Source organism: Ambystoma mexicanum, chromosome 1p, assembly GCF_040938575.1.
Source record: "Ambystoma mexicanum isolate Mex_15411 chromosome 1p, UKY_AmexF1_1, whole genome shotgun sequence".
Lineage (NCBI taxonomy): Eukaryota > Metazoa > Chordata > Amphibia > Caudata > Ambystomatidae > Ambystoma > Ambystoma mexicanum.
This window is the reverse complement of record NC_090921.1, coordinates 396,498,857-396,524,937: the sequence shown is the minus strand read 5'-3', so window position 1 is coordinate 396,524,937 and position 26,081 is coordinate 396,498,857. Positions and strand designations below refer to the sequence as shown.

General features: G+C 45.9%; 1 protein-coding gene across 2 annotated transcripts in view; it reads right to left on the bottom strand.

Moving 5' to 3' along the window:
* HOMER3 (homer scaffold protein 3) overlaps positions 1-26,081 on the bottom strand; it is a 1,163,927-nt gene that overhangs the window by 270,950 nt on the left and 866,896 nt on the right. For both annotated transcript variants that reach the window (XM_069649165.1, XM_069649166.1), the window contains exon 5: positions 10,500-10,621. In XM_069649165.1, the coding sequence (XP_069505266.1) occupies positions 10,500-10,621 (122 nt within the window). The remainder of the gene's footprint in view (positions 1-10,499; positions 10,622-26,081) is intronic.

Genomic DNA, 26,081 nt, shown 5'->3' with positions numbered 1-26,081 from the left:
GTTGGGCAACTGTCGCCCGTGCAGTTGGAAGGTTTCAAGGAGAGTATAACCTTTTCGGTATCAATGATTGAGATTGTTTTGAAGCTGAAGGGTGGAATCGTCTTGTGCTCAGCAGGCGGTGGTGCTAATTGGTCAGCAATGGGCAGGGAGTCTTTTTTTCTTTGTTATTTTGAGTTGGAGGGAGGAGATTTTGTTTGATAAGGCGTTCTGTATATTGGTACACCAAGTCTTATCCTTCGGGACAGTGTCGACTGGTTGTATTGGGGATTACATTTCGCGGAGGATGGAGAATAGTTCCTTTGTATTTGATTGGGCCTTTGTGATTCTGTGATCAAATAGGTTTTTCTTTGTGTTGATAATTTCTTTCTTATAATGTTTGGAGAGTTGGGCTAGCTTGGCTTTGTTGTTATCAGTAGGCGAGTTGCTCCAGATGGCTTGTAATTTTCTTTTCCGTTTTCTTAGTTCATTAAGTTGGGGGGTGAACCAGGCATTCAAATGCGCTTCCTGTTTGCTTTTGCGTAGTTTAATGGGGGCAATAGTGTCTAATGCCTTGGTCATGGCGTGGTTGAATATGTCCACTAGGATGTCTGGGTAAGTATTATTTTCCAGGTTGTTGATGGTCGGGAGGAGGAGGGGGGGTGAGTTTTTCAGCAGAGATGTCTTTTTTTTACTTCTGGTGGGTAAGGAAGGTATCATGCTAATAGTTTTGGGGGTGAGGGGATCTAGTGAGGCCGTAAAGTTAATCCGGTAGTGGCCAGTCCAAGTTTGGGGGATAATGTCTGTAATGGTAATGTTACAGTTACGTTCAGATACCCATTCGAGGGTTCTACCCTTCATGTGAGTAGGTGAAAGGACTTTTTGGGTGAGTCTGTGGTCGTTAAGTAGGGCTGTTATTGGGTGGGCATGCTTGTTGTCTGGATCGTTGTAGCCGATGTTAAAGTCGCCCATCAGTAGGTTTTGGGAGTGATTTTTGGTCTTACTGCAAGATGCCCGTGTGCTACCTGATGTTATTAGTTTGGCTGTTGTGTAGACCCATGTACCAGTGGTGATTAACTTGTAGGTGTAGCATTTTTTTTTTAACCAGGCTCAAGCTGGAATTGGTATCCAGTGTAGTTCAGGCAAAGTGGGGTTGATGTGCTAAAATGTCTTCATGCAAGGCATAAATTAGTCTTTAAAAATTGATTAGCAGAGTTTGCTAATTGAAAATGTTTTGATTAGCAAATGGACCCATTTGATTAGCAATTTTGTACTAATGTTGCTAATGTCACCAGAGGTTATTTGATCCCAAGACAAGAAATGAGCAACAATACAGCAGTTTTGCGTACCACTGAAATAAAACATTAGTGAGGAGTCAGAATTTACAAATTCTTTAAACTTCAGCTAGACCGGCAGGTAACTTAGTTTACCTATTCAAGCTAAGAGTAATGCAAACGACCCATAGCAACAGAGGACAAGAAATTAGGATACATGTCACTACAAACCCGCTTTATGTTTGGCACAATGCTGCCACCCAGACTCCAGCAATGTACAGTGAAACCTTTGACACTTACTGCAAACAAAGTAAATGTTTAAAAGTTTCAAACATCTCTTGTATATGCTACTCACCTTTCATAAAATCTACTCGACTACGTGAGTGGGCGAAAAGACTTTGTGAGCCATAGACGAGTGTCTGTAAAATGTAAAAGGTTGGCTGCATGAATGCACACAAATAGATATGATAAAACGGCTCTAAAACAGTTTGTCCAGCTGTCTCCCATAGGTGGTAATATAGAATACAATCATACAGCAAAGCGATCTCTGAATGCCAACTAGTAGATCTGTAGATGTACAGTTTGTATGGAACAATTGATCACTACTTTGCGCAAGGATCTAGTCTGCTTTGCGTATTCATTATTTAAGAGGAAAGAACTAGACTAAGCAGAGTAGACTGTAGCAGGCAGAGAACTGGGCAAAGTAGGTGGAATATTGTAGTTTGTGGTCATCTCACTTTCAGGGTACCTGGTATAAAGCAACAGGGTGATAATATAGAATGTCAAGGAGTATGGGTTGAGCACCAGTTACTAGATGTATGAAACCTACAGGTTACAAAACTGTGAGCTGTGCTTTCATTGAAGAGGGCAACTTTAATAGCTAACATTGCTACACAAGTATCCATTTGATTAGCAAACCTACAGAATTGCATAGCAAATTGCTATGCGACACTGCTTATTTTATGCCTTGTCATGCGAGTAATGGTGAGCCAGAGCGTGATGGGTTGCTTTGAGAGGGTTCAGTTTAGCTGCCGGGTGCCCAGTGAGGAGGGTATTACCAACATTGATGTGGGAGATCACTAGGGGCTGCTCCACCATTCAGATGTTCTGGGGCTTGGGAAAGGGCATATTCCCTCTGAAAGGGTCTTGCAGAGTAGAACAATCTGATACCAAACATGTGTGCCTTTTTTGTGATGTGTTTTTGGGAGGTTAGATTGCCATCAACAATGAATCCTATGGATTTCCCCGAGTGGAGGAGGTGAGGGTTAAACCCGTCCAAGCACATTTTGCCTTGCCACTGGAGTGGGTTCCTGTGTGAATGAGTGGTCCAGGACTATGATTGTGGTCTGGGTTTGGTTCATTTTTAAGCAGTCATCATCCATGTTTGACTCGGGTTGCAAGGCATGAGATAAGGTGATCAACATCTTGTGGGCCTTTGAGCTTTAAGTACAACTGTATAGCATCTGCATACTGGTCTATCGTGATGTTGGGGGCATGTAAGACCAAGCTCAGCTGTTCCATATAGAGGTTAACGATAACAGCGGAGAGAATGGAACCCTGAGGGAACTCACAGAAGACAAGGAAGAATTTTGACCCGAAGAAGCCCTTTTGAATAGCCTGGTGTCTGCTTGATGGATAGGCTGTGAACCATTTCAGGACAGTGCAGGAGAAGCCAATCTTGTGCAAGGAGGGACAATAGTGTCTAATGCTCGACTATCGAATACAGCCGAGAGACCCAGGAGGACTAGCAGGCACAAGTCCCCATTTTTGATAATCTGAAGGGCGTTGTTGACCACCTGGATGGTGGTTGCTTCAGTGCTACATATGGGATGGAGCCTGTATTGGTAATCCCATAGCAGACCGGTGATACATCTTGTAGTAAAGCGAGACCTCTTCTTTAGGGTGTTGTAATGAATCAAGAGAATATGTCCCTTCTCCACAAGGGGGACCCTCCCCCTTTGAGGCTAGAGAGGCGAGCCCGCTTTGCAAAACACTCCCTATGGATCTGGGCAAGTGGGACCTCACTGGGAGAGACTCCCCCGTTGGGGCCAAGGACCCCCTTTCCATAGGATCTCCCTAAGACATATCCCATGGTCGGATGCATGGGACTATCAAAGGTAAAGAACAGTGTCAAATCCAGAGATGTGGCTGCAGACAAAACTAAAATATACTGTTGAATCAAGAAAGAAGATATGTCTTTTTAAAAAGAAAATCTCCATTTAACTGAGATGAGGAGACAGGAGAAACACGCAGAGGCAAGGTGAAGAGGAAGCACCCTGACTGCGTAACACCTGAGAGGTGGCGGTAAGGAGAGCTACTGAGCCTGCGAGTTTCGGAATTGCCCTGAGAGTGAGAGCAAAGCAGCGGATGTGCAGTGGATGCACAGCATCCAAACAAAGGAGAGAAACACTGAGGATAAGATGTGGTGGCGTGCCCACAATGACTTTGTGATGGGGCAGGTGGCCGTACAACAACACCAAAACCACTACACTGTGAAGTCAGCGAACTATCCAGATATCCACAGTGTTGCCTGCTTGCACACAGAGAGGACAGTGAGAGCAGGACATTGGAGAAGAGGTTAAGGCTGAGAAGACGTATGACCAAAGAAAAACGAGCGAACACCAGCCAACACCAGATGTTTCCCCACAGCATTCAACAAAACATGGAGAAGTGAGAGCCACAAGGCTGCCAGGGTATCATTAAGAAGTACAAGGAACTCTTCTCAGTGAAACGGATGACAGTGAAATTAAATTTAATACAACAGAAGTGTAATAATGTGAGAAAGGGAAACACAATAAAAGGCTAGAAAAACATTTATTACACATGGGACAAAAATACCCTGGGAAGAGGGGAATGGACCACACACCCTATGAAATGAAAAGTGGAACAAATCAGGGAGAGAGAGAATAAGCTACGAAGGAAAGAATCACAGTTAAACATGAAAAAGATATCCTTAAGCACTTGGCGACAACTACTCTGGAAGAGGGGGGATACTACATACGTTAAGAAGTGAAGAATAAAACAAATCAGAGAAAGAATATTGCAATAAAGGAAAATGAACCTCAATAGAACCATTGGGAGAGAACAGTAAGTCTGGAGCACAACATAGAGACTTAACCAGAAATAGAATTGTAAGAAGGGAGTGCCACTGAAACCCTTGGGAGAAAAGAAATACAAACCAAAACAATCCAGGCGAGGGCGAACATTAACGACCAAGAAAGCACATCAGTTAAGACAGTATATCTTATATAAATATAAAAGGCACATCACTAAGGAGCAAAAGATGAGAGAAAACATTAAAAGGTATTCCTGAAAAACAATCCATAAGGCAGAGAGAAAACCCAGAGGAGCTATGAAAGAGCTACAAGAACTTGAAAAGAAGGTGACAAGAAACTATTTGAAATGAACCTACAAATAAAAACTATGAGTCAAAGAAGAAACCCTTAGAGAAAAGACAATCAGGAGAAGGAAGACATTCTCCGGAAGTTCATTTATTAAGAAAAGTGGTAGGGTCAGTTAGGATTTGTTTTTGGACAGCTGACCTTTTATTTTTATGACTTCTTGACGACGGGCAAGCACCTTAGTTATTTACATAGGCTCAGTAAACACACATAGCAAAAGGGAAAGATAGGCCTTTTTCTTATCATTTAATAAACAAACAAGTAGAAATGTCAATAAAGCATCTGCTTCCTTCTTCTAACCCTCCCATAGTGTATATACATGTCCTAAGAGAACTTAAAGAGTTAAAGATAGCCGACAGTGCAAAAGAAAGTGAACATGCAGCAGGTACATATTTAGCGACAATACCATCCTTGCAGTCCAGACTAAACCCTACAGTGAGACCCACTTGGGGTAAAAAAAGAAACGCATGGTTTGCAGGTTTAATTTGCAGCATGTCCCCATAGCACAAAGAAAGGCACTTCCCAGGCATCCTCCTCAGTCAACACCCTCAGATAAGAATGTTGCCCTCAACATGCTTATGAATGGAGACCCACACCCTGCAACCAGATCCCCCATGGATTACCTATACGGAATGAACTAGATCAGTGCTGTAATAGACCCCTGACGCACCCCACATTTCACAAAGTCATCAATCTAGCAGACTACAATTATGCATGGAATTCAATTGAAACATATTTGACAGGTAAAATCTAAACCAGTGAACACAATGATTGGCATTAATGCAAGAATGCCCCATAGTCCGTCATCATGAATGAAGCCGAGAGATCCATCAGTACAAGCAAACAGGTGCCCCATTATCGGATGCCAAAAGGATGTTGCCTATCTCCAGGAGATTTTGCCATCTTGGTGATGTTCCATGCGTGGAAGCAAGTTTGAAAGGGACATTGATTGTTCCATATGTGGCACAGAGCAAGGACACCATCTTTCTACAGCCTTCTACAGAAAGGGAAGGTTAGAGAATGGTCTAAAATACTAAGAATGTTAAACCAAAAATGTCTTGTCTCGAGTCTAAGTGGAGAGGTCAGCCCAACTTTCACCAGGTGTATAATGATTCTCCAGAAAGCAGCTAGCAAAGCAAAAACAGAGGTTTAAACTAATGAAAAGGGAAATAGGGGGGAAAATAGATAGATACAAATGGGCATGAACCTTTAACATGGTATCATTTAAATCCTGTTGGATTGGGGTAATTTTATCAAAGACTAAAGATTCATTTCAGTGCATTTCTCCACTTAAGTAATAGTTGTAGGAGGGTGAATTTAATTAATACTAGGTTTCACCACCAATCATTAGATAGCACTGTAGCCTCTGAGCTGTTTACAATTATAGCCAGATTTCTCTTCAACTGTGACATTTTTGCATTGTTGGTGAAAGTTTCTCAGGCTTAAATGAGACTCAGCTGTTTTTTCACCAGGATTTTTCCAACCGCTACACAGATCATGTGTAACAATTCAACTCAAGTTTACCAAAAAGCAATCACTTGTTCCTTTGACCACATCTTCAGGGTGGGAACAGGTACATCCATACACTAAGAAACATACTTCGAAAAAACTCAAAAAGATAATTGATATGAGAGGCCTCTGGCAGGATTCTTAGATGAAAAACGCTTCCTGAAGTGAAGTATGGGATTTGTCGAAAGATCATGAGTAGACATTTAAGAGAGTTTGGCTAGACCAGCTCGCTGCTGCCTGCAAACCAGAAACTAAAAGCCATTCAGAATATGAGCTAACCCGTTCAGGTTGCTGGGCTTGGTGAATTTCAATATGGTATGTGATGAAATTATCATATCCAGTATGTCCATTTATTATGTGGGAGGAAGTATGTATGCAATGTTGAAATATTTTAAGTATCTAATAATTCAAAAGACATTTGAAGCACAGTTTTATAGAAAAGGCTTCTTGGAATCCGTGCTCAGACAATATCAGCATACTATTAGGTTTGTGGATATACCAGAGGGCATTATGTTCCAAACCTTAGGTTTTCAGGACATTGCTGAGGGTACAATAATGAACACTCTTAGGCATGCCAGAATAAACAATTATCACATTCAGAGGTTCTCGCACCATCAATGAAGGGGAACAAATCACATGAATAGGTACCCATCACTAAGGGGATACTGGCCACATTGGTAGATGCCTGGACATCACACAGGGGAAGTTTATCACACTTGTAGGTTCTCTTAGCAACAGCGTGGGGACAATGATGTTGCTCAGATTTTTGGAACATTAATGAGAAGGTAATGATCACATGCATTATGTTCTTGGGACTTCACTGAAGGGCTGATGATCACACTCATCGGTTCTGTGAATATCAGTAAGCAGATGGTGGGCACACTATTAGGTTCTCAGAAAATCACACAGGGGACTCTGATGGTTCTCCTAGCAACAGTGAGCGGACAAGGAGTACACGCTTAAGGCTCTTTGAGAAAACCAGAGGGAGCGAGAATTACACCCCTGGCTTTCAGGGCATCTACAAGGAGACACCAATAACACTCTTCAGTCCACGTATGTTCGATCCCACTGTTCCTACAGCCAGCTCCAGCTAGAAGTCTCATGTGCCTGGTATGGACACATCATTGGCATGCTTTCTAGACTTGGCCCCAAATCTCTGGAAGAAGCTCCCTGTCTAAATCTGCATCATTCTAAACAATCTGCTCTTATGGTGCATTTTGAAGACACCATCTCAGGCACAAAGATACCCGGTGCAATATGTGTGCTTTATAATGCCCAGACATCACAATCCTTGTGTCTCAGGCATACAAGAGAAAATGAAGCACACGATCTTACATTCTCTGACACATCACAGGAGACAATGATCACACTTTTAGGTTTTCTGTAAATCAATGGGAATCATGATCATGCTTTTAGATTTTCAGAAATCAATGAGGGGATGATGATCAGACACTTAGGTTCATTGGACATCACTAAGAGGATGACCACAATCATCTTATGCATCATTGAAGGGACTGTGTAAAGTGCCCTGGGGAATACTCCTGACATAACAGTGGGTAATTGAGGACATTTTGGGGTCTATTTCATCAATAATATAGTCGAAAGATGAAACAAGGCTCATTCAAATAAACTCTTCTACGTCTCAGAATCTGTGCTGCTATCCAGTAGTAGCACATAGAAATAATAAACCCCATTGCAACCATGTGGAATACTTTTCAAGAAAGTCCAATGTGAGGAATGCTCAAATGTTGTCACGTCTCCCCAAAAGGGAGCCCCTTCCCAGGAGGCCAGGGAGGTGAGGCTGCTACCCGATACTCCCCCTGAGGGTGGTACTCAGTGCGTGGCTCTTAAGGGGAGAGACTGCCCGGGGGATGGCCATCTAAGGGAAAAAGAGTATGCTAATCCTAGCCCACACTTCCATTTGCCCCAATAGCATTAATAACCCAAGATTAACTGGGACGAGGAAGAGTAGGGATGATGTTTGAAAGACTTCCCTGGAAAGTACTGGCACAAGGAGAACATGCAAAGCAATGTAGAGTCCTTAAGAGAACGTACATACACGTTCTAATTATTTTGATGACTTCAAAATAAAAATAGATAAAAGGACTTACCAAAGGGTCTAGCTCGCCCTGAGTGAAGGCGGTACGGCGCGAGAATAGGAAGGAGATCGGGACGCAGAGGAGGGAGCAGAGAGGTCTGAATCTGGTCTAAGTAGGAAGGACAGCACAGCAAGCTGATGGACGGAAACCCCAGGCATTCCTGAAGCCTGGGAGGTGCAGAGAAGAAAAGCAGCACAAGCGGGAAGAAGTCGAAAACAGTGGTGGAGCCGCTGCAGGTCAGCAGAAGTCCATGGAAGACATAGGAACCCCACTGCTGTTGACAGATGCCCAGGAGAAGCCGTAACCCTTGTGGACCATGCACAAAGGTATGTGAGTTGTCGGGAAGGCGTTGGGGACTGGAAAGGGCTGTGTCCGATACAGAGAGGCCAGAGAGAACTGCCAAACCCTTGCTGGGTCTAGTGGGGAAGCCCAGGAAGCAAAGAAAGCCAGATCACATGGTCGGTTTAGAGACACTCCACAAATTGTGAGGAGCCAAGGGGAAGGGTAGTGGTCATCTTTTTTTGTCACAGTACTAGCGGAAAGACTGAAGACTAGGATAAAAGGGGCGTAAGCCCATCCAAGCAAAACTACCAGGCCACACTTGGCAGGTTACTGAACCAAGTTGGTCCAAGCCAGGGGAAGGGAGTCATTCCCCCCCGGCATTGTGAACTGTGATTTAAAACCTGAGAAAGTTCAGGGGAAGGGTGTAATCCCACCCCCCCCGACCCCCGGCATTGTGAACCTTGATAAAAAGCCTGAGAAAGAGACCAGGAGTAGGAAGTCATTCTGCCTGGCAATGGGGGCCGAGTCAAGCCTGAGAAAAGTCGTGGGGAAGGGAGACATTCCCCGAAGCGTTTTGAAACTGTGAAAATAAAAGTCAAGAGAGTGTCAGCACAAAGCCATGGAAAGTCAGGGGAAGGATGTAATTCCCCTGACATTGTGAAAACACTGAGAACAAAATACATGGAGAAGGGAGGCATTCTCCAGGAACCCAATAGTGTAGGAACAACTATGGGCAATAAGGAATGTTGATGTTTGAACTGTAACTTTACCTTTTGGGTTTGAACTGAGAACTTCACTGCTTTACAATCTGGAACATTGTTTGTGCCTTTGAACAGGATTGAGACCTGGGAAGGGAGTCATTACCTTAGGTAAATATCCCACCTATGAATTGGAACTGTAATCTGTGGTCCACAAAAAGGGAGCCATTCTTCTGTACCACCAAGACCCACTACTTCTTTAGTTTAGTTACAAGTGTATTGGACAGAAGTAGGTTTTTTTGACACAGGACAGTGGACTCTTAATTTACATGAACATCCTGACTGAATCCTTAGTATTTTAGGTGAGGAGGTAGGATTTCTCTTTATTTCTGGTATAATAAAAGTTTATACAAACAACCATACCACCTGTGTGTCAGTCTACTCCTTCTGCACCCTTACATCAGCATTACATCCTGTGCACAAACACCATGCTAAGAACAACCCCTTGTCACGATGTCCTGTTATTTGTGGTGGAAACAAAATACTGTGCTATCTACAGCCCATTCCAGGCCATCAGCTGCACCTCAATGACTCACAACTGAGGGTCAGGCATATCTGTACTGCTGTGCTTTGTGTGTGGAAGTTTTATAATTACTTGTATTCTTTGAGCTATTACAACCTACTCAGCCAGCCTCATTTAGTATAACATTTTAGGCAAAGAAGCATTCCACTCTTTGGCCAAAACATATGGAGGTAATATTGCCAGAGACCATGGCATAAATTGAAGAGGGGGAGGTCAGAAACCATGGATGATGAGCTAGCTTTGGATGCAGTGGTTTCCTAGATGACTACTAGTGGCTACAACTGATAGATTCAGGAGTACCTCCTCCTCTGTACAAGCTCTAGTTACAGACATATGGGTCCCAACCTTCAATGACCGCCGGAGATAATGGCTAATTCTCTCAAGTTTGAAGTTAGGTTTAGCGTTAACATTGGAAAGAACATCGGAAAAAGAAAGAGATGGATACACAATCAGTTTTATATCCAGTAGAACACCCTTTCCAATTGCACAACAACTGAAACAGGAAATGATTCATTGAAATCACAGGGAGAAACACTGGTATGGTTTGGGCTGCAGACGTGATCTGCCTTAACTCCACAATCCCAAAACTAGCACGGTCCCACCATCCACATGCTATGTGGAGCAGATTAAAGCTTGAAAGTCATCCCTTCTTTCACAAGACAGCAAGAGCTCCTCACCCTTCTGAAAGCATCTTCTTCAGACGCTCCTTCTCCGTTGTCAGCTCAGTGTCTGCGCTCTGACTCCGAAACAGCTTCTCGTCCCCAGGGCCATTGATGCCGATGAGTGGGGAAGGCAGCATCTGTGTGCAGGAGGAGGAAAAAATAACAGATTTAGATGAAGTCAAGGGAAGGCCTATTTACAGAGAATCAGTGTGGCATTGCAACTCATGTTTAATCCTTTTACAGCCACTGGGTAGAGACAAATCTACAGGGGAGTCAATCTAGAACTAGCATACACCTATTGTACAGTCTTCTTTTGATCAATGTGTCCAGTTCTAGAGGTCAGATCTAGAATATTGGGCATCGATCTGAGAGCCACTCCTCGAATATTGTGTTTAGTTCCAGAGATCACATCTGGAGTATTGCGTCCAAACTTAGAAGTCTCTTTTGGACTACTGTGCTCAGCTCTGAAGGACTCATTTGGAATACAGTGTCCCGTTCTAGAGGCCTTATCTGGAGAGAACATCTCGAGTATTGTGACCAGCCTTAGAGACCATATTTGTAGTATTGTATACAGTTCTCAAGACCACATCTGGAATATTATTACCAGTTGTGAAGGCCTCATGGGAGTACTGTGTTCAGTTCTAGAGTCCTCTTCTGGGGTATGCCCAACTCTGTGGGGAACATCTGGAGCATTGTGACCAGTCCTGGGAGCCATATTTCGTGCATTGTGTAATTTTCAAGAGCACAACTGGAATATTCTGTTCCGTTGCAATCGTCTGATAGGTCCTATTGTGTCCAGTTCTAGGGCCCTCACCTAGAGTATTGTAGGAGGTTCTGAAGGTTACATTGGAGAAGTTTGTCCCGTTCTGAAGGTATCACTTTTATTATTTCGTGTTTTAACCTTAACATGACCCTCTACAGTTTTCCCAAAAGAAATGTAGTCCCTGTGGACTCTCTGTCATAATATATTGAATGTTCATGTAGGGGCACACAACTACGTGGAAATTAGATGGCCTGAGAGATGATCCAGGACAGCACTGATTATAATTGTTCTTTTATAACATTCTTAATACCGTGGACAGTTTCTAAGTACGAGCCCGCGATTCGAACCTGTGTTGCTATGCGTTTGTTGTTTTGCTTCCAAGAAACGTGTTGCCGCTGAGCTATCCTCCCGGCCTAATTATAACTCAATGTTATAAGCAAGAATGAGTGAATTCAATAGGTCTTGGCTGGCTTATGTCAAAGCAGGCTCAAATACTGCCAACAGAACTCATGCCATAACTAAAGGACAGCAGTATAATTCATGGCATACAAGTGATAACAATCATTAAAGTAACATAAAAGCGGCAAAGACTACAAACAATTGAAGAAGAGCAAAGCAAATACTTAAGTTAAGCCTGAGCATTTGGGTCTTTTTCTAGCCGAGACAACCAGTTGCAGCTAAGGCACAGATCAAATCCTGATTTTTCTACAAATCATAACGTTGCTCATTTTGATGAGCACACGGACCATAGTTTATTGACAGAGAATGGTGCTCTATGTAATTTTGGTAACTTTTATACACAACTGTTGGGGCAGTAGAAAAGGACTATTTCTTTCTTCCACATAGTCTCTATACAGAGAATGCACACGAATCAGCGTTCTCTAAGAGTTCTCATGCGGGTATAGAGGCTCCACTCCGCATGGAAATCTGCCTCTTTTTTTTACATCTACAAAAAACGAGGAATGCAGCCATTTTTGGAGTCACACCAGAATGGCAATAACACAGTTTCTCTAGAAGCCAGGTCGCCTATGCATGATGTGACGGGATGTGCATGGTGTGATCATCAAAGCACAGGCCGGTAATGGCTCTCATTTTAAAGATTAATACTAAGTGATTTCACACTTGGGTGCACAGGGGGCAGAGTTGACTTCACTGACTCCCTGGTTAATTACAGGAGACTGTCTGTGCTCCACGGTGGCCTGCTTTGGAAAGGGGGTGGGGGTGGTCCAGCAGAGCCTGGACGTTAAGGAACAAACACCACATGCCAGGCATTCGAAATTCGAACCCCAGAGTAACATTGATACATACCTCAAAATACGCCTATTCAGCACCCCTTGAAAATACCTGAGGAAGACCAGCATTAAAAGTAACAGATAACACATCACCCCGGCACCAAAACTACCACCGTGGATTGCTGTAAAAAGAGTAGTATGCAGCATAGCACCCCCAGGTGCGAATTCAAAGTCTAGGAACTAGTTCACAGAATGATTTACGGAAATGCTCCCAATTATTACCCCATTTGGACCATGCCCTCTACATTACAAAACAATAGCCGAAACAAAAGGGTAGCTTTCGCGCTGGGCACTGTAGAGAATCCTGCAGATCCTCCACTAAAACCCTAACTACAGTCTCCTCCAGGGGGCCAGGAGAGGGTAGACTATTCTTGATCCCAATCTTGGGGGTGGTGTACTGTGAGAGGATCACATGGGTGGAGACAAGGCCCAGGGAGGTGGAGGCATTTCACAGGATGAGAGAGTACTATTCATGAGGGAAGCATGTGTTTATCCTAAACTTAGAGGAGGAATTGGCTTATTGCCATTTTAAAATATTTCAGCGACCTACTAACGGTCTAAAGATACAATTTAGAGAAGTACTTCCGTCTAGTGCTGAACTTAAAGGACCTATATTTCATACCCCTAAAAATCCATATCCTCCACAATGTCAAAGGTATGCCAACAGGAGCAGCGAACCTGTGCCTAGCTCTGCCCCATCTGTCTCTAAAAAGGCTAAACATGTTTCCTCCTACTATAATATTAAGGGAGAGAGGAACAAGTTACTTTCTTACCGGGTAACGTTCTTTCGATGGGATGGTCCGACGACTCCATATCGCTCCCTCCCTGCCTTCCCCGCTGCAGAATTTCTTTTGCGATTGCAGCTTGGGAGGGAGCGACATGGAATACGTCGTCGGACCATCCCATCGAAAGAACGTTACCAGGTAAGAAAGTAACTTGTTCTTCGAGGGGATTGGGTCCTCCGACGTATTATGACAGACTCCCAAAGCAGTACCAAGCAAGGAGGTGGGAAAGAATTTAGAATACAAATTTAGCATGCCCAATCAAATTGCGGAATAGAGAACTGCCTTGCCAAAGGCCAGATCTTGTCCTCTGATGGAATCAAGGGAATAGTGACGTACAAAAGTATGTACTGAAGCCCAGGAGGCTGCATCACAGATGTGACGAATAGGAACTCCCCTCTGCAGAACAGCCACTCTTCTGGTAGAATGGGCCCGCAAGCCAGCTGGAGGAGGGTCCTTAGCCGCCAAGCGGTAACACTCGGAGATAGCTAAAATAATCCAACGAGACAAAGTCCGTTTCGTCACAGCTTGTCCCAAGCGCTTTCCAGCATAACCAATGAAAAGTTGATCGTCCACTCTGACCCGGGACATGCGCGAAATATAAAAGCTCAACGCTCTCCGAGGATCAAGCCTATGGAGCCTCTCCTCTTCCTTACCAGGATGTGGAGGAAGATAGAACGCCGGAAGAACAACCTTCTGGCGCAAATGAAATTCCGAAACCACCTTCGGAAGAAAAGAAGGACGAACTCTAACGACAACCCTGTCCTTATGAAACACAGTGAAGGGTGGCTTAACTGAAAGTGCCTGTAACTCACTCCCTCTGTGAGCGGAAGTAACCGCAACCAAAAACACAGTTTTCAGAGTCAACAGCCTCAAAGGGCAAGAATGTAAAGGCTCAAACGGAGCACCCATAAGAAACTTAAGAACAAGGTTCAAATCCCAACCTGGCACCAAAAAAGGTGACGGAGGGAACACATTAGTGAGCCCTTTCAAAAACTGCGAAATTAAAGAAATCTTAAAATAGGAACACTCTTCAGATGAGCGCTTAAATATAGACAGCACCGCCAGGTAACCTTTAATGGTCCCCACTTGCAAGCCCCTGTGGGCCAAAGAAAGCAAAAAAGACAAAACCATGGGAATGTCACATTCAAAAGGATCCGCATTCTGAACTCTGCACCAGTCGCAGAACTTTCTCCAAAGGCAACGGTACGGTGCCGCCTGGCCGAGAGCAACACCTCCATCACGTCTTCAGGGAGGTCCCAATCCTTATACCTCCACCTTTCAGAAGCCAAGCGTGAAGATTGAGGGATCTGACCTCTGGATGGAGAACCTGACCCCCCTCCCGTGAGAGCAGATCGTCTCGGTAGGGAAGACGACGTGGAGGGCAGATGGACAAGTCTAGAAGGTCCGGGTACCACGTCCTCCGGGCCCACGCCGGAGCAATGAGGATCATCTGGGAACCGAACCTCCGTAACCTCCATAGCACTTGCGGGATGACGGGGACTGGAGGAAACGCGTACAGCAGTGTGAACGACCACTCCACCACGAACGCGTCTCCCAGGGCTCCTTTTGGAGGAAATTCCCACGAGCAAAACCTTTCGCACTTCCGGTTGACACTGGAGGCGAAGAGATCCACTTGAGGGGTCCCCCAAAGGGCGAAGATCTCCAGGAGAATCTCCTGAGCCAGCTCCCACTCGTGAGAGATCGTGCTCTGCCTGCTCAGAGCGTCCGTCTCGTTGTCCCCTCCGGCCAGATGAACCGCCGAGATCGAAACTTCCTGCTGGATGGCCCAGAACTCGAGCTGCATCGTCTCCCTGCACAGCGGAAGTGACCGTGCCCCCTCCCTTTTTGTTGAGGTAGTGCATGGGCACCGTGTTGTCCGTTAGAATCAGGACACTCTTTCCGCGCACAGTCGGCAGAAAAGCCTTCAGGGCTAGCCTGACGGCCCTCAGCTCCAACAGATTGATATGGAGTCTGGACTCCGACGGAGACCAACGACCGCTGACTGTCAACTCGTTGGCATGAGCTCCCCATCCCGTGAGGGATGCGTCCGTCACGATCGTCACCTCCGGCCAGGGCAGCCAAAATGTGGTCCCCTTCATCAGATTGCCCTAGACGGCCCACCACAGAAGGTCCTGGGCTGCTGAGGACGGCACCTGAACAGGGTCCGACAGCCTGCCGGAGGACTGAGACCACTGGAGCTTGACTGCCCACTGCAAAGATCTCATCCACAGACGAGCCTCTGGCACCAGAAGAATGCAGGATGCCATGAGGCCGAGCAGTCTCAAGAACTCGGACGCTGGGAGATTCTGGGCAAACTGAAACTTGTGCACCATCTGCTGAATGTGAAGAGCCCTCACCTGAGGAGGAAAACACTGCCCCAGGGACGTGTCGAGCACTGTTCCGATGTACTGGAGCCGCTGCGTTGGTGTAAAATGGGACTTCTTTAAATTGAGGAAGAAGCCCAGCCTGTGAAGGGAGTGGCAGGTGACGGACAGATGATCCAGGACTTGCTCGGGAGAGCGCGCCCTGATCAACCAATCGTCCAGGTAGGGGTAGACGTGAATCCCCCCTTGCCTGAGATGCGCAGCCACCACCACCATGAGCTTGGTGAAAACCCTTGGGGCGGAGGTCAATCCGAACGGCAGGACCCGAAACTGAAAGTGCGAGTCGCCAACCGCGAACCTTAGGTACTTCTTGTGCTTGGGATGGATCGGTACATGGAAGTAAGCATCCTTGAGGTCGAGAGACACCAACCAGTCCTGAAGTTGAAGGGCCTGGAGGACTTGAGAAAGAGTCACCATCTTGAACTTGTCCTTCCTGAGGAGTTTGTTTAAACCGCGCAAGTCCATGATGGGTCTCAATCCCCTGTCTTTCTTCGATATCAAAAAATAAGGGGAATACCATCCCTTGTTCCTCTCCGCTACAGGCACCAGTTCTATGGTGCCTTTCTCCAGCAGGGCTTGAATTTCCTGCGCAAGGAGCGGATCCCGACTCTTCAAAGAGAGGCTCCCTGGTGGATTGTCGTGAGGCCTCTGTCGAAAAGGAAGACAGTGGCCGTGGGTTATGATCTCCAGATCCCACACATCCGAAGTAATGGCTTGCCACTCTACAAGATGCTGAGCCAGCCTTCCCCCAACTGGCGAACCATGGGACCTGGCCTCATGACTGAGTGGTAGCGGCTGCCGCGTTGCCCGAGGGCAAAGAGGCAACTGCCCAAGCGGCCTTGGCACCTCGAGTACCTTTATTTCCACCTCTGGCACTCTTACGATGGCCTCTTTGACTGCTAGCTCCCCTCGCTTTACTGAAGGATGAGTAATAGCGAAAGGAACCTCCCCTCCATTGCTGTCCCCTAGGACGAAAAGGCGGAGGTTGGCGAACTGCAGCGCCCAACGACTTCGCTGCAGCTTTGGAGGTCTGCAACCTCTCAAGGCTCTCGTCAGCCTTGCTGCCAAAAAGGTGTTCACCGTCAAAGGGCATGTTGAGGAGCCGGGACTGCACATCAGGAGCGAACCCAGACTTCTGCAACCACGCAAACCTGCGCATTACGGTGCTCACCGCCATGGACCGGCTGACACAATCCACCAAGTCCAAACCCGACTGAACGGCCTCACACATAGCATCCTTGCCATCCTGAACCATAGCAAGGAAACCATCCTGTTCGTCCCCTTCGGGAATATGTTCAGCCGCTAATGCAACACAGTTCCACAGAGTGTGTGTGAAACGAGACAAGGCACATATGGAGTTGGCCACCTGAAGCGCCATACCCCCAGAAGAAAACACTTTCTTCGCACAGCCGTCAAAACGTTTGTCGTCCCTATCCGGAGGGATGGTAGGATACGACGCCTGCTTTGGCGGGGCCGTAGCCGCCTGCATCACCAAACTCTCCGGAGTGGGGTGCCTAGACAAGTAGCAGGGGTCGCTACTGGCTGGACGGTATTTTCACGACAAAGACTTGCCCACTGCCGGGAGACTCTCCGGAGCAGTCCAAGCCGCCGCCACCCTTCTCTGCAGAGCCATATGAAAAGGCAAAACCGGGTCAGTGGGGGGACCGAGATCAAGGATGTCCGTGAGATCATCCTGAACGAACTCCCCTGGGGGAGCTGACCAACCCAAGTACTCGGTGACCCGAGACATAAGGCGCCGATATGAAGAATTGGCATGAGAGCCAGGCTCCGGCCTACAAAACTCCACCTCCGGAGAGGTGTCCAGTCCACTGGCATCATGCAGCGACTGCCGCAGATCATCAAACTGGCTATGGCCCGAGATAAGGTCATCTGGTACCGTAACCGGAACCAAGCCCCCATCAGAGCCTTCATCACCCTCTGAAATGTACTCCAGGCGGGGAGAGGAAGACCTCTTTGGACCAAAGCAGTGCCTGACCTTAGCCATAGCCTTTCTAGGGGCAAACCCCGTGCCACGGGGCCCCTCCGACACCACCGCCTCGAAAGGCGTCGAGGGCGCCAACGAGCCGGCGCCGGCGTCGACAGAAAAGGCGTCGACGTCGAGCGAATCGGCATCGACGTCAGCTGCAGCGCCGTCGACACAGGCCTCGAAGCCGGAACTCCGAGCGTGTCTCTCGACGATCTAGGCGCCGACGGTGTCGTGACCCCCTCGGAGGCGGAGCCTCGAGAGAAGTCGTCGACGACCTCGGTGCCACAGGCGTCGACGTCTTCTTCGAAGACCTCACAGGATCCCGCGGTCTCGAGCGCATCGAGGACCGGGACCTGGAACGGGCATGGCGAGAACGGCTACCCTTGTCCGAGCGGGACCTCTCCCGCGAGCCGTGCCGACCACCCGAGCCCAAAGGCGTACGGACGGTGTCTCTCGACCGGTGCCGACTGACCCCACTCGGAGGCGTGGACGGACCGGTGCCCTGCGATTCAAGAATCACTAGCATATGCTTCCCGAAGGAAGCCCATTCCTCCGGTGTCGCTTGCATGGAGGGATAAGCGACCCGCCGACGGGCGGAGTCCTCGGAAGAGGACGGGGAAGGTGACCTATGCCGGCGCTTCTGGGAATGCCTCGAAGAGGCAGAGGAGTGGCGAGACCGACTCCTGGAAGGAGACCCACTGGACTTCCGACAATGATGCGGAGAGTCACCCCTCGAGTCATCCGTCGAAAGCCCTGCAGACCTCGACTTCCGGGGCTTAGACACCCGGCCTACCAACAGCTTCTTCTTGCGTTCCCGCAAGGCCTTTGCCTGGCAGTCGACACAGTCGTCCGTATCGTGGGCCTCCCGGAGGCACCAGAGGCAGGCGTCATGCGAGTCCGTGACCAACATCTTGGACCCACAGTCCCCGCAGTTCTTGAAGCCCAGACGCGGGGTTGAAGATGAGAAAGACATCGCCACAAACAGGTCTTCACACAAACCGAACAGGTTCAACGAACCGAGAATTGAAAACAGCAGACTCCAACGAGTCGAGGCGTACCGAGATTCACGGAGCGAACACGTTCGCGGAAAAAACGGAACTGAGGCTATGGGCGTTGTGCGTCCTACTTATCACATCGGGTGACGTCGGCCGTCGGAGGAGGTCCTCGGGGACGGCGCATCGACGTCATCGACGCAGGACGCAGACGCCAAAGATTTTCCGAAGCAGCACAGCAGTGGACATTACCTGTCAGATATGGAATACATCGGAGGACCCAATCCCCTCGAAATGTTATTCTTTTGAAAATGTATAGAAACTGAAACTTTCTACAAAAGGACTTCATGTCCCAGAATCCCTACGGTACTGTGAAGAAGAAGAGGGCTAACGAGGCATGCAGGAGCTCAGGTCAGGTAGGTAAGCCTAATAGATTTTGGCAGTGTCAGGCAATTAGTTCTATGGGCCTGTACCTGAAACCAATTAACCCATTGAGGGGCATAAAAGGCTGCAGCAGGGAGAAGCCATAGAACGACGCTGGAGTGGGAGCTGGAAGGTCGGCAGGAGCAGATGTAGAAGTAGAAAAGCATGAGGCTGGCAGTTCACATAGGAGGGAAGGAAGGGCAGATTTCACCTGCAGACTCTGAGTTGGTCCTGTGCTCACCAACCCTGTTTGGCTGTAGCAGCATGTGAAGAGCTGGAGGAAACAGACAGTATTTCCAGGTGTGTCTAATTGCTGTGAATGCAGAACTGAAGTAGTTCATCCACCCAAAGGCTGTGTGCAGAAAGAAACAAACCGAGGGAAACTGGAGAGTAGAAGTCTCATTTGATGAGGCCAGATCAGAGACACCTGTGCAGCAGAGGGGTGTGGGTCCCAGGAGTGCCTGCAGCAGTAGTAGTTGAAGAAACCAAGCCGGGAAGAAGAAGCTGCCCGCAGTTGCAGTGATTGCGGAGTCGGGATAGTGAAGCTCTGTACTACAAATCAACTAAAATACCCTCCCGGTAACAGTAGCCAGCTTTCTTAACACTTGCGTGTATAACTGAGCGAGAGAAACCTGTTTGTAGAAATGGGAAGTCGTAGTAACACAGGAAATGTAACATGCAGTGATATATCAAAGTTGAAACACCTGCGTGTTGTAAAAGCCTTTTTCTTTTCCCATTGTTAAGCAAAACCTGATACAGAGAACGCTGCTGGAAAAGCTAATGATTCTTAATTGACTCTCCCGAAATGTTACAAGCACAGTTTTCACACATTGAGAAGTCGCCCGTGAAATATTGTGTTGTGATTATCTTGGAGGCCAAGAAGCTAACCGAAAGGTGGGAACACGGAACTTTGAAGTGCCAGTTCAATGGTAAATCGTGGGTGCCTAATTAAATTTGTATTGGAAAACTGATCTCTTGTAACATCACGAACAATGAAGCAGAAGTTATAAAAGCAGTAGAAGCTAAGCAGAAAACAGGTACAGTCAAATTGAATAGCCCAAACCCTATTTCAGTATATCCAGCTCACTTAAGAACTGAACAATATTGTTTAGGAGTTGTTGAAGCTGTGTTACCTCAGAGACGTCCAACATTAGGGGTGACAAAGTTTATCCAAGGCTAGAAAGAGTGCAACTATAGCCTTGGAATGGTCACTGAAGAAACAGTGTCCTTGAAGCTGGGGAAGGGAGCTGGGTATTTGTTCAACATAACTGTAGTTGGTAACTACAAGTCAGAGGGAAAGGCAAAAAGGCTGCCTTTTCTTGTGACACCAGAGGGAAGAGTGGTTTACCAACCTGTAGAGGTCAAAGAAGTCTTGTTGAAATTGCCTAAAGATTTTAAAATTGTAGCAGTATAGTTTTGGTTGGTAGCAACAAGGCAGAAGGAACGGCAAAGGAGCTGCCCCCTATTACCACATGAGAGAGAAGAGTGCCATTCCAACCTGTAGAGGTCAAAGAAGTCTTGTGGAAGACGCCTAACCTTATAAATTGCAGTAGTAGCAGAGAGCAGAGCAGCATACCTGTGGTTGCAAATACAATTGTCAGAACTGTAGTAGTTGTATGAAGCACGAGCCAAAAGTTAACTGTGAAGCCAGAGAGCATGCTCTCTCAGTTTCATCAAGGGTGTTGCTGCAGAGAGAGCAATTTCTAAGCAGAAGCATCCTGACAACACTGTATATAGCAGACACTGCAACAGATGCAAAACAGAAGTGTTGTTAAGTTGTCCTTTTGTCTTCAACTTTGTTCATGTTCTCCTGGAGAGAGGCTATCCAGGAATCCCATTGGTACCGTTTTCTTTGTGGAACTTGGAATGGGGAATCTTTTCATTCAATGAAGAAGAACAGTTACCACTGGATTGTTGCTTGTGTGAACTTTTGTTTCTTTGGTACTTTAAGACATTCCTTTTTCCTTGGAAGAATTGACTTTGGAACAATTCTGGGGCAATAAGGTCTGCCCAGAACAAGTAGAAGTCATCCAAGACACTGTAACCTTTCATTTATATTGTTTTCATGTACATTTAATTGTTTAGTGTGAGGGTTAGTATTATGAATATTAGAGGTTTTCCCTTAAATCCTAGACTCGGTAGGGAATCCCCTGGTAGAGTAGGTTTAGTTAGGGTTTGTTTATTTTGGTTTAAAATAAAATGTTGAACCTTGAGAATACTAAACAAAGTCTTGAGTCTCGCATTGCTGACCCCTCACAGCATCCTTTATGAATCGTTGATCGAGCTCTATAAGAGGTACAATCCCTTAAACTTCAAACTGAATCATCCAAGATTCAACCCACTGTGCCTAAAAGTTCCAGAACAAACAAAAAAACACAACTGTTCAAAAACAATATACAACACAACACCCCAAGTATACCCCCTTCTCACTTGAGGGCAAACTCCCTCGATAGAGCCTGCTGGACCCCTAAACACCGGAAGACACAAACGGTGCAAAGCACCAATTAATTTTTTGTTTATAAAGTATAAAGAAACAACCATGAACGCTTATTACACAGGCCGTGTCACACACCCAGGCTGCAGATTCAAGATACGGTACATCTAGGCCCGCTATCTGCACCAGCAACTCAAGTGCAACCAGCATCAATGGAGTGCTGGGAAAGTTCTTGGCTAATTTGTTCAGAGAAGTTTCTTCTGATTCCAAGATCTCTTTGGTCGCCAATTATATCAGTGATTCTAGACCTGTCAATTATTTGAAAGAAAGTATTCAGTGCAAGTTTTATAGCTCCTCACCGCTAGGTTATGCAGTTTGTTGTGGGGCATTGCCCATCATTAAAAATAAAAGCAAGTCAAATATATTTACAAAACTTCCAACCAGTTAAATGATGCTGTTCCACTCAAATGTCCTAATAACATATTTCTTGGTTCAGGAGGATAAAGGGGCAACACGTTTGACTTGGAAGCAAGCCCACAGAGAGCAACACAGGTACAACTCCCAGTCCCGCGCTTAGAGACTGGTCTCTGGCATTAAGCGTGTTATAAAAGATCAATGAATGAATGTATTTGGGAACACATTACCTTCTGTCATTTTACCTTTTTTTTCAAATGCACCTTATAGTCAGTCTTTTCTTCGTAAGATTTCTGCCAGTGTGGTGGCAGGGCTGGTGAGTTTCTATGTGTTTATAATGACAATTTGTCACAGCAGTGTTTTATTTGCCACAACATACTGTGGGAGAAACCCCCCACAGTCAGTCATCTCTCACTCCCCACTCAGCCCCCCACCCTTTAACCATGCCACAATGCCCCCCAAACCTCTACATTTTTTGATGAAAAATGACTGTAAACATATCCCATTAAAACAATACCGCAGTAAAGGATATTTGATAAAAAAAAAGACTGCATACCGCCCGATTGACACTTTGCCTTGAAAACCCTGGCCAATGTTGCTCTAGGTATTACGCCACAGACTTGCATGCAGAAGTCCCAAAAAGTAACCACACTATTCAGCGGGGACAGGGAGTCTCTGCATCACAGGCTGCGGCCCAGTGATGTAATGTCACTAACATCAGAGCGGTACCTGAAGTACCATCACATGCTCTTTTATGCCCACTGAGGACATCACATGGAGTTGCAAAACATAAAAGTCTAGGCTTCTTAATAAACGCATTAAAGAATAAAGAATCGTGTCTTCCAGTAAGCAAATACTCTATATTATTTGTTCAAGAAGACTGGCAATTAAGAGCTTTTGTGTTTGATGGCTATGATGTTCTTCAACAATTAGCCGTGCAATGATGATCGTCCTTCGGGAGGCCTAATAAAAGGCCCAATAAAAGCCATCAAGGACAACATGTGAAAGCACACACAAATGATCGCTAAAGACCAATTTGGCATCTTAGTAGTCAGTGACTATATTCAAAATGGCTCTCTATTCAGAAATGTTCTGTTGGTAAATGTTTACTTGAACCCCTCACACTCCATTTCTACTGAATTTATTGTTAGAATGTTAGCGATCTTTGAACCCTTGACTGAAGATATTACTAACTGGGAGATTATTTTGGCCAGTGATCTGAATTCAGTGTGTGCACTCAGTAGTGAGGATACTATACACCAAATATATTATAAAAATGCCAATGGATCAAAGTGGCTGAATGAATTACAGAACTGGGGGCTTCAAGTGCTCAATGGACATGTTCAGGGAGATATCCCTGGTACAAATATGTGGCACAATGGAAATTATGCCTCTAGAATCGATTATATATATTCAGATTTATGGGTCTGTTCACAACATGCTCCAAATTTTGTATTTATGATTCAGACGTAAGTGATGATGACATGTTGCATGCTGATCAACTATATATGATAATCTAACATGTTTGATGATTTCTACTGGAGGGAACCAAATTAAATGGCATGATATGAAAGCTTAATAGCCCACTAATTCTACTCTACAGATCTAGAATGTAAGCTGGAGGCAATTGTGTCAGACAATTTTCCTAATTTCATTGATATTATGCTAAGACTTCCCAATTCGAATCAGAGAATTCTATCTAGGCCTCATTGTTTCGATAAACTGGTTCAAATGAAAACGGCAAGTGAGGTCTGATCTGTGTGTAATACAAATCTTATGGATTTCCCGAGAAGAAAAACAGGGAACAATCTGTTTAATGCGTCAGAAATATAAAAATTTGCTCATGAATTGTTGTCATTTACTACATCAGAAAAATGGGGAACGTGTTAAAAATAAAGATTTTCCATAATAACTTACTAGAAAGTCTTGATTCTATTAAAGACACGGAGGCGAGCATTATGCTTCTCTTTCTTTTATTTAAATATTTAAAGAAAGGCTCAGCAGCAAGATATTTTTGTGCACCAAGTGTTATATGAGTAACATAGAAAAGGGGGTGCACTAAATATATAATATAACAAGTAAAACATAACATAACAGTAGTATCTTCGGAGTTCTGAAGAAACAAACTCCATTTCCCAGAGTTCCCTAGTGTCACCAAAGAAACATCAACATGTGACTTAGTCCTCCAATGGGTGTCCTGATCCCTTCATAAACAGTCCTAAACATGATGCGACTTCCTCTTTCGAAGCTGCGAACTTGGTTGTCCATGGAAAGGTAGCACTTGAAGTTGTTAAATCTGTTGAACAGCTGATCAAGTGGATTTGTCGGCAGGCGCTGTCGAAAAAGGAGATAGAAAGCAAATTACTTCATGTATATAACAACCCTAGTTCCCTTATCGGGGTGGGAGAAAATGTCATTGGTTATTTATTTATTTCTCATAAATGCAATCATTTCTTTGTGAGGTTTAGTAACTTATAATAATACATTGTCACAATTAGGAGAGAAGTACAGTATTATTTTCTCATTGGGTGGGATAATGCTCGCCTCCGTGTCTTTAATAGAATCAAGACTTTCTAGTAAGTTATTATGGAAAATCTTTATTCTATGTCAAGACCGGAGGCTCCCATTATGCTTGTTTAAAGCTTACTCACCACAATAGATGCCGGTTGATCTACTGGTTTCAAGTAGAATTGTTTAAATACTGATTCGCTTGCCCAGTCTGCCATTCTCATAATGTCTTCTAGTCGAACTCCAGCCTGAAAGGCTTTAGAGGCCATAGCTCCCCTCACAGAGTGAGCTCCGAAGTGCTGGGTATCTATCCCGGCTTGATTTAGAGTCCAGCGCACCCAGCGCGCTAAAGTGGGGGCGGAAACTGGTTTGTGTGGTTTACGCAGAGCTATCAGTAGTTGCCCGTTGGGGAGGGCCCTAAGGGGGGCTGTCTTTTCTTCATAAACCTTCAGGCATTTCACCAGACAAAGTTTGGGTTGGTCCCTGAAGGCGGGGTAAGAAATTACCCTAGAGTTACATTTCGTTCTTCTGTGTATGTGAAATACAATACCGTCAGGAGAAAAGGTTCTGCCTGCTAGGTCAAGGGCTCTGACATCAGAGACTCTCCTGCAGGAGACTAAGCAGAGTAAAGTAGTAAGCTTGCCCGAGAGGGCTGTACGTGATAGTTCCTCATTATGATGCCATGAAAGGAAAAGATTCAATACTTTGTTAACGTCCCAGAGTTTGTCATAGCGGGAAAGGGGCGGGACTGTAAGTCTTACTCCTTTTAATAATCTGCAGACGAGGTGGTGTTCACCAGCTGGTATTCCTTCAATGAGGTCGTGACCAGCTGAAATCGCTGAACGATATGCGTTCACTGTCCTGTAGGCGAGCCCTCTTTCTACTAGAGATGCTAAGAAATTCAAGATTTCCTCTACAGGTGCTGAAATTGGATGTAAGCCTTTTTCCTGGCACCAGGTGCTCCAGGCGCCCCAAGAGTTGGAATATCTCTTAAGGGTGGCAGGAGCCCAGCTTTCCTCAATGAGACTGATCGCCCTGTGTGACATGCCTGGAGTTCTCCATCTTGCCCTGAAATCCTCCATGCTGCCAGGGTCAGAGAACCGTTGAGAAGAAGGGGGTGTCTCTGCCCTGAAGGATCTAGAAGAAGATCTGGAAATTGGGGTAGTAGGATTGGAAAATCCGAGGAAAGTTCCAGAAGGACTGGATACCAGGTCTGAGATGTCCAGACCGGTGCTATGAGGACTAAGTCTGAATGTTCTAGACGGGCCTTCGCCAGGGTCCTCGCTATCATGGTGAATGGGGGAAAGGCATAGAGTACCCCTTGGGACCATTGTTGGAGAAAAGCGTCTGTTGCTGTTGCTGCTGGATCCGGTCTCCAGCTGTAAAACCGTGGTAGCTGAGTATTGAGTCTGGAGGCGAAAAGATCTATGAACATTGGGCCCCAAATCTCCTGGAGGCGGAGGAAGACTCCTCTGTCGAGCTTCCAGTCGCTGTAGTCTGTGGAGTGGCGGGAGTACCAGTCCGCTACCACATTTGATAGGCCGGGAAGATATTCTGCTGTGACTGAGATTCGATGCGCCAGACAGAAGTGCCAGAAGTCCTTGGCTAATTCTGC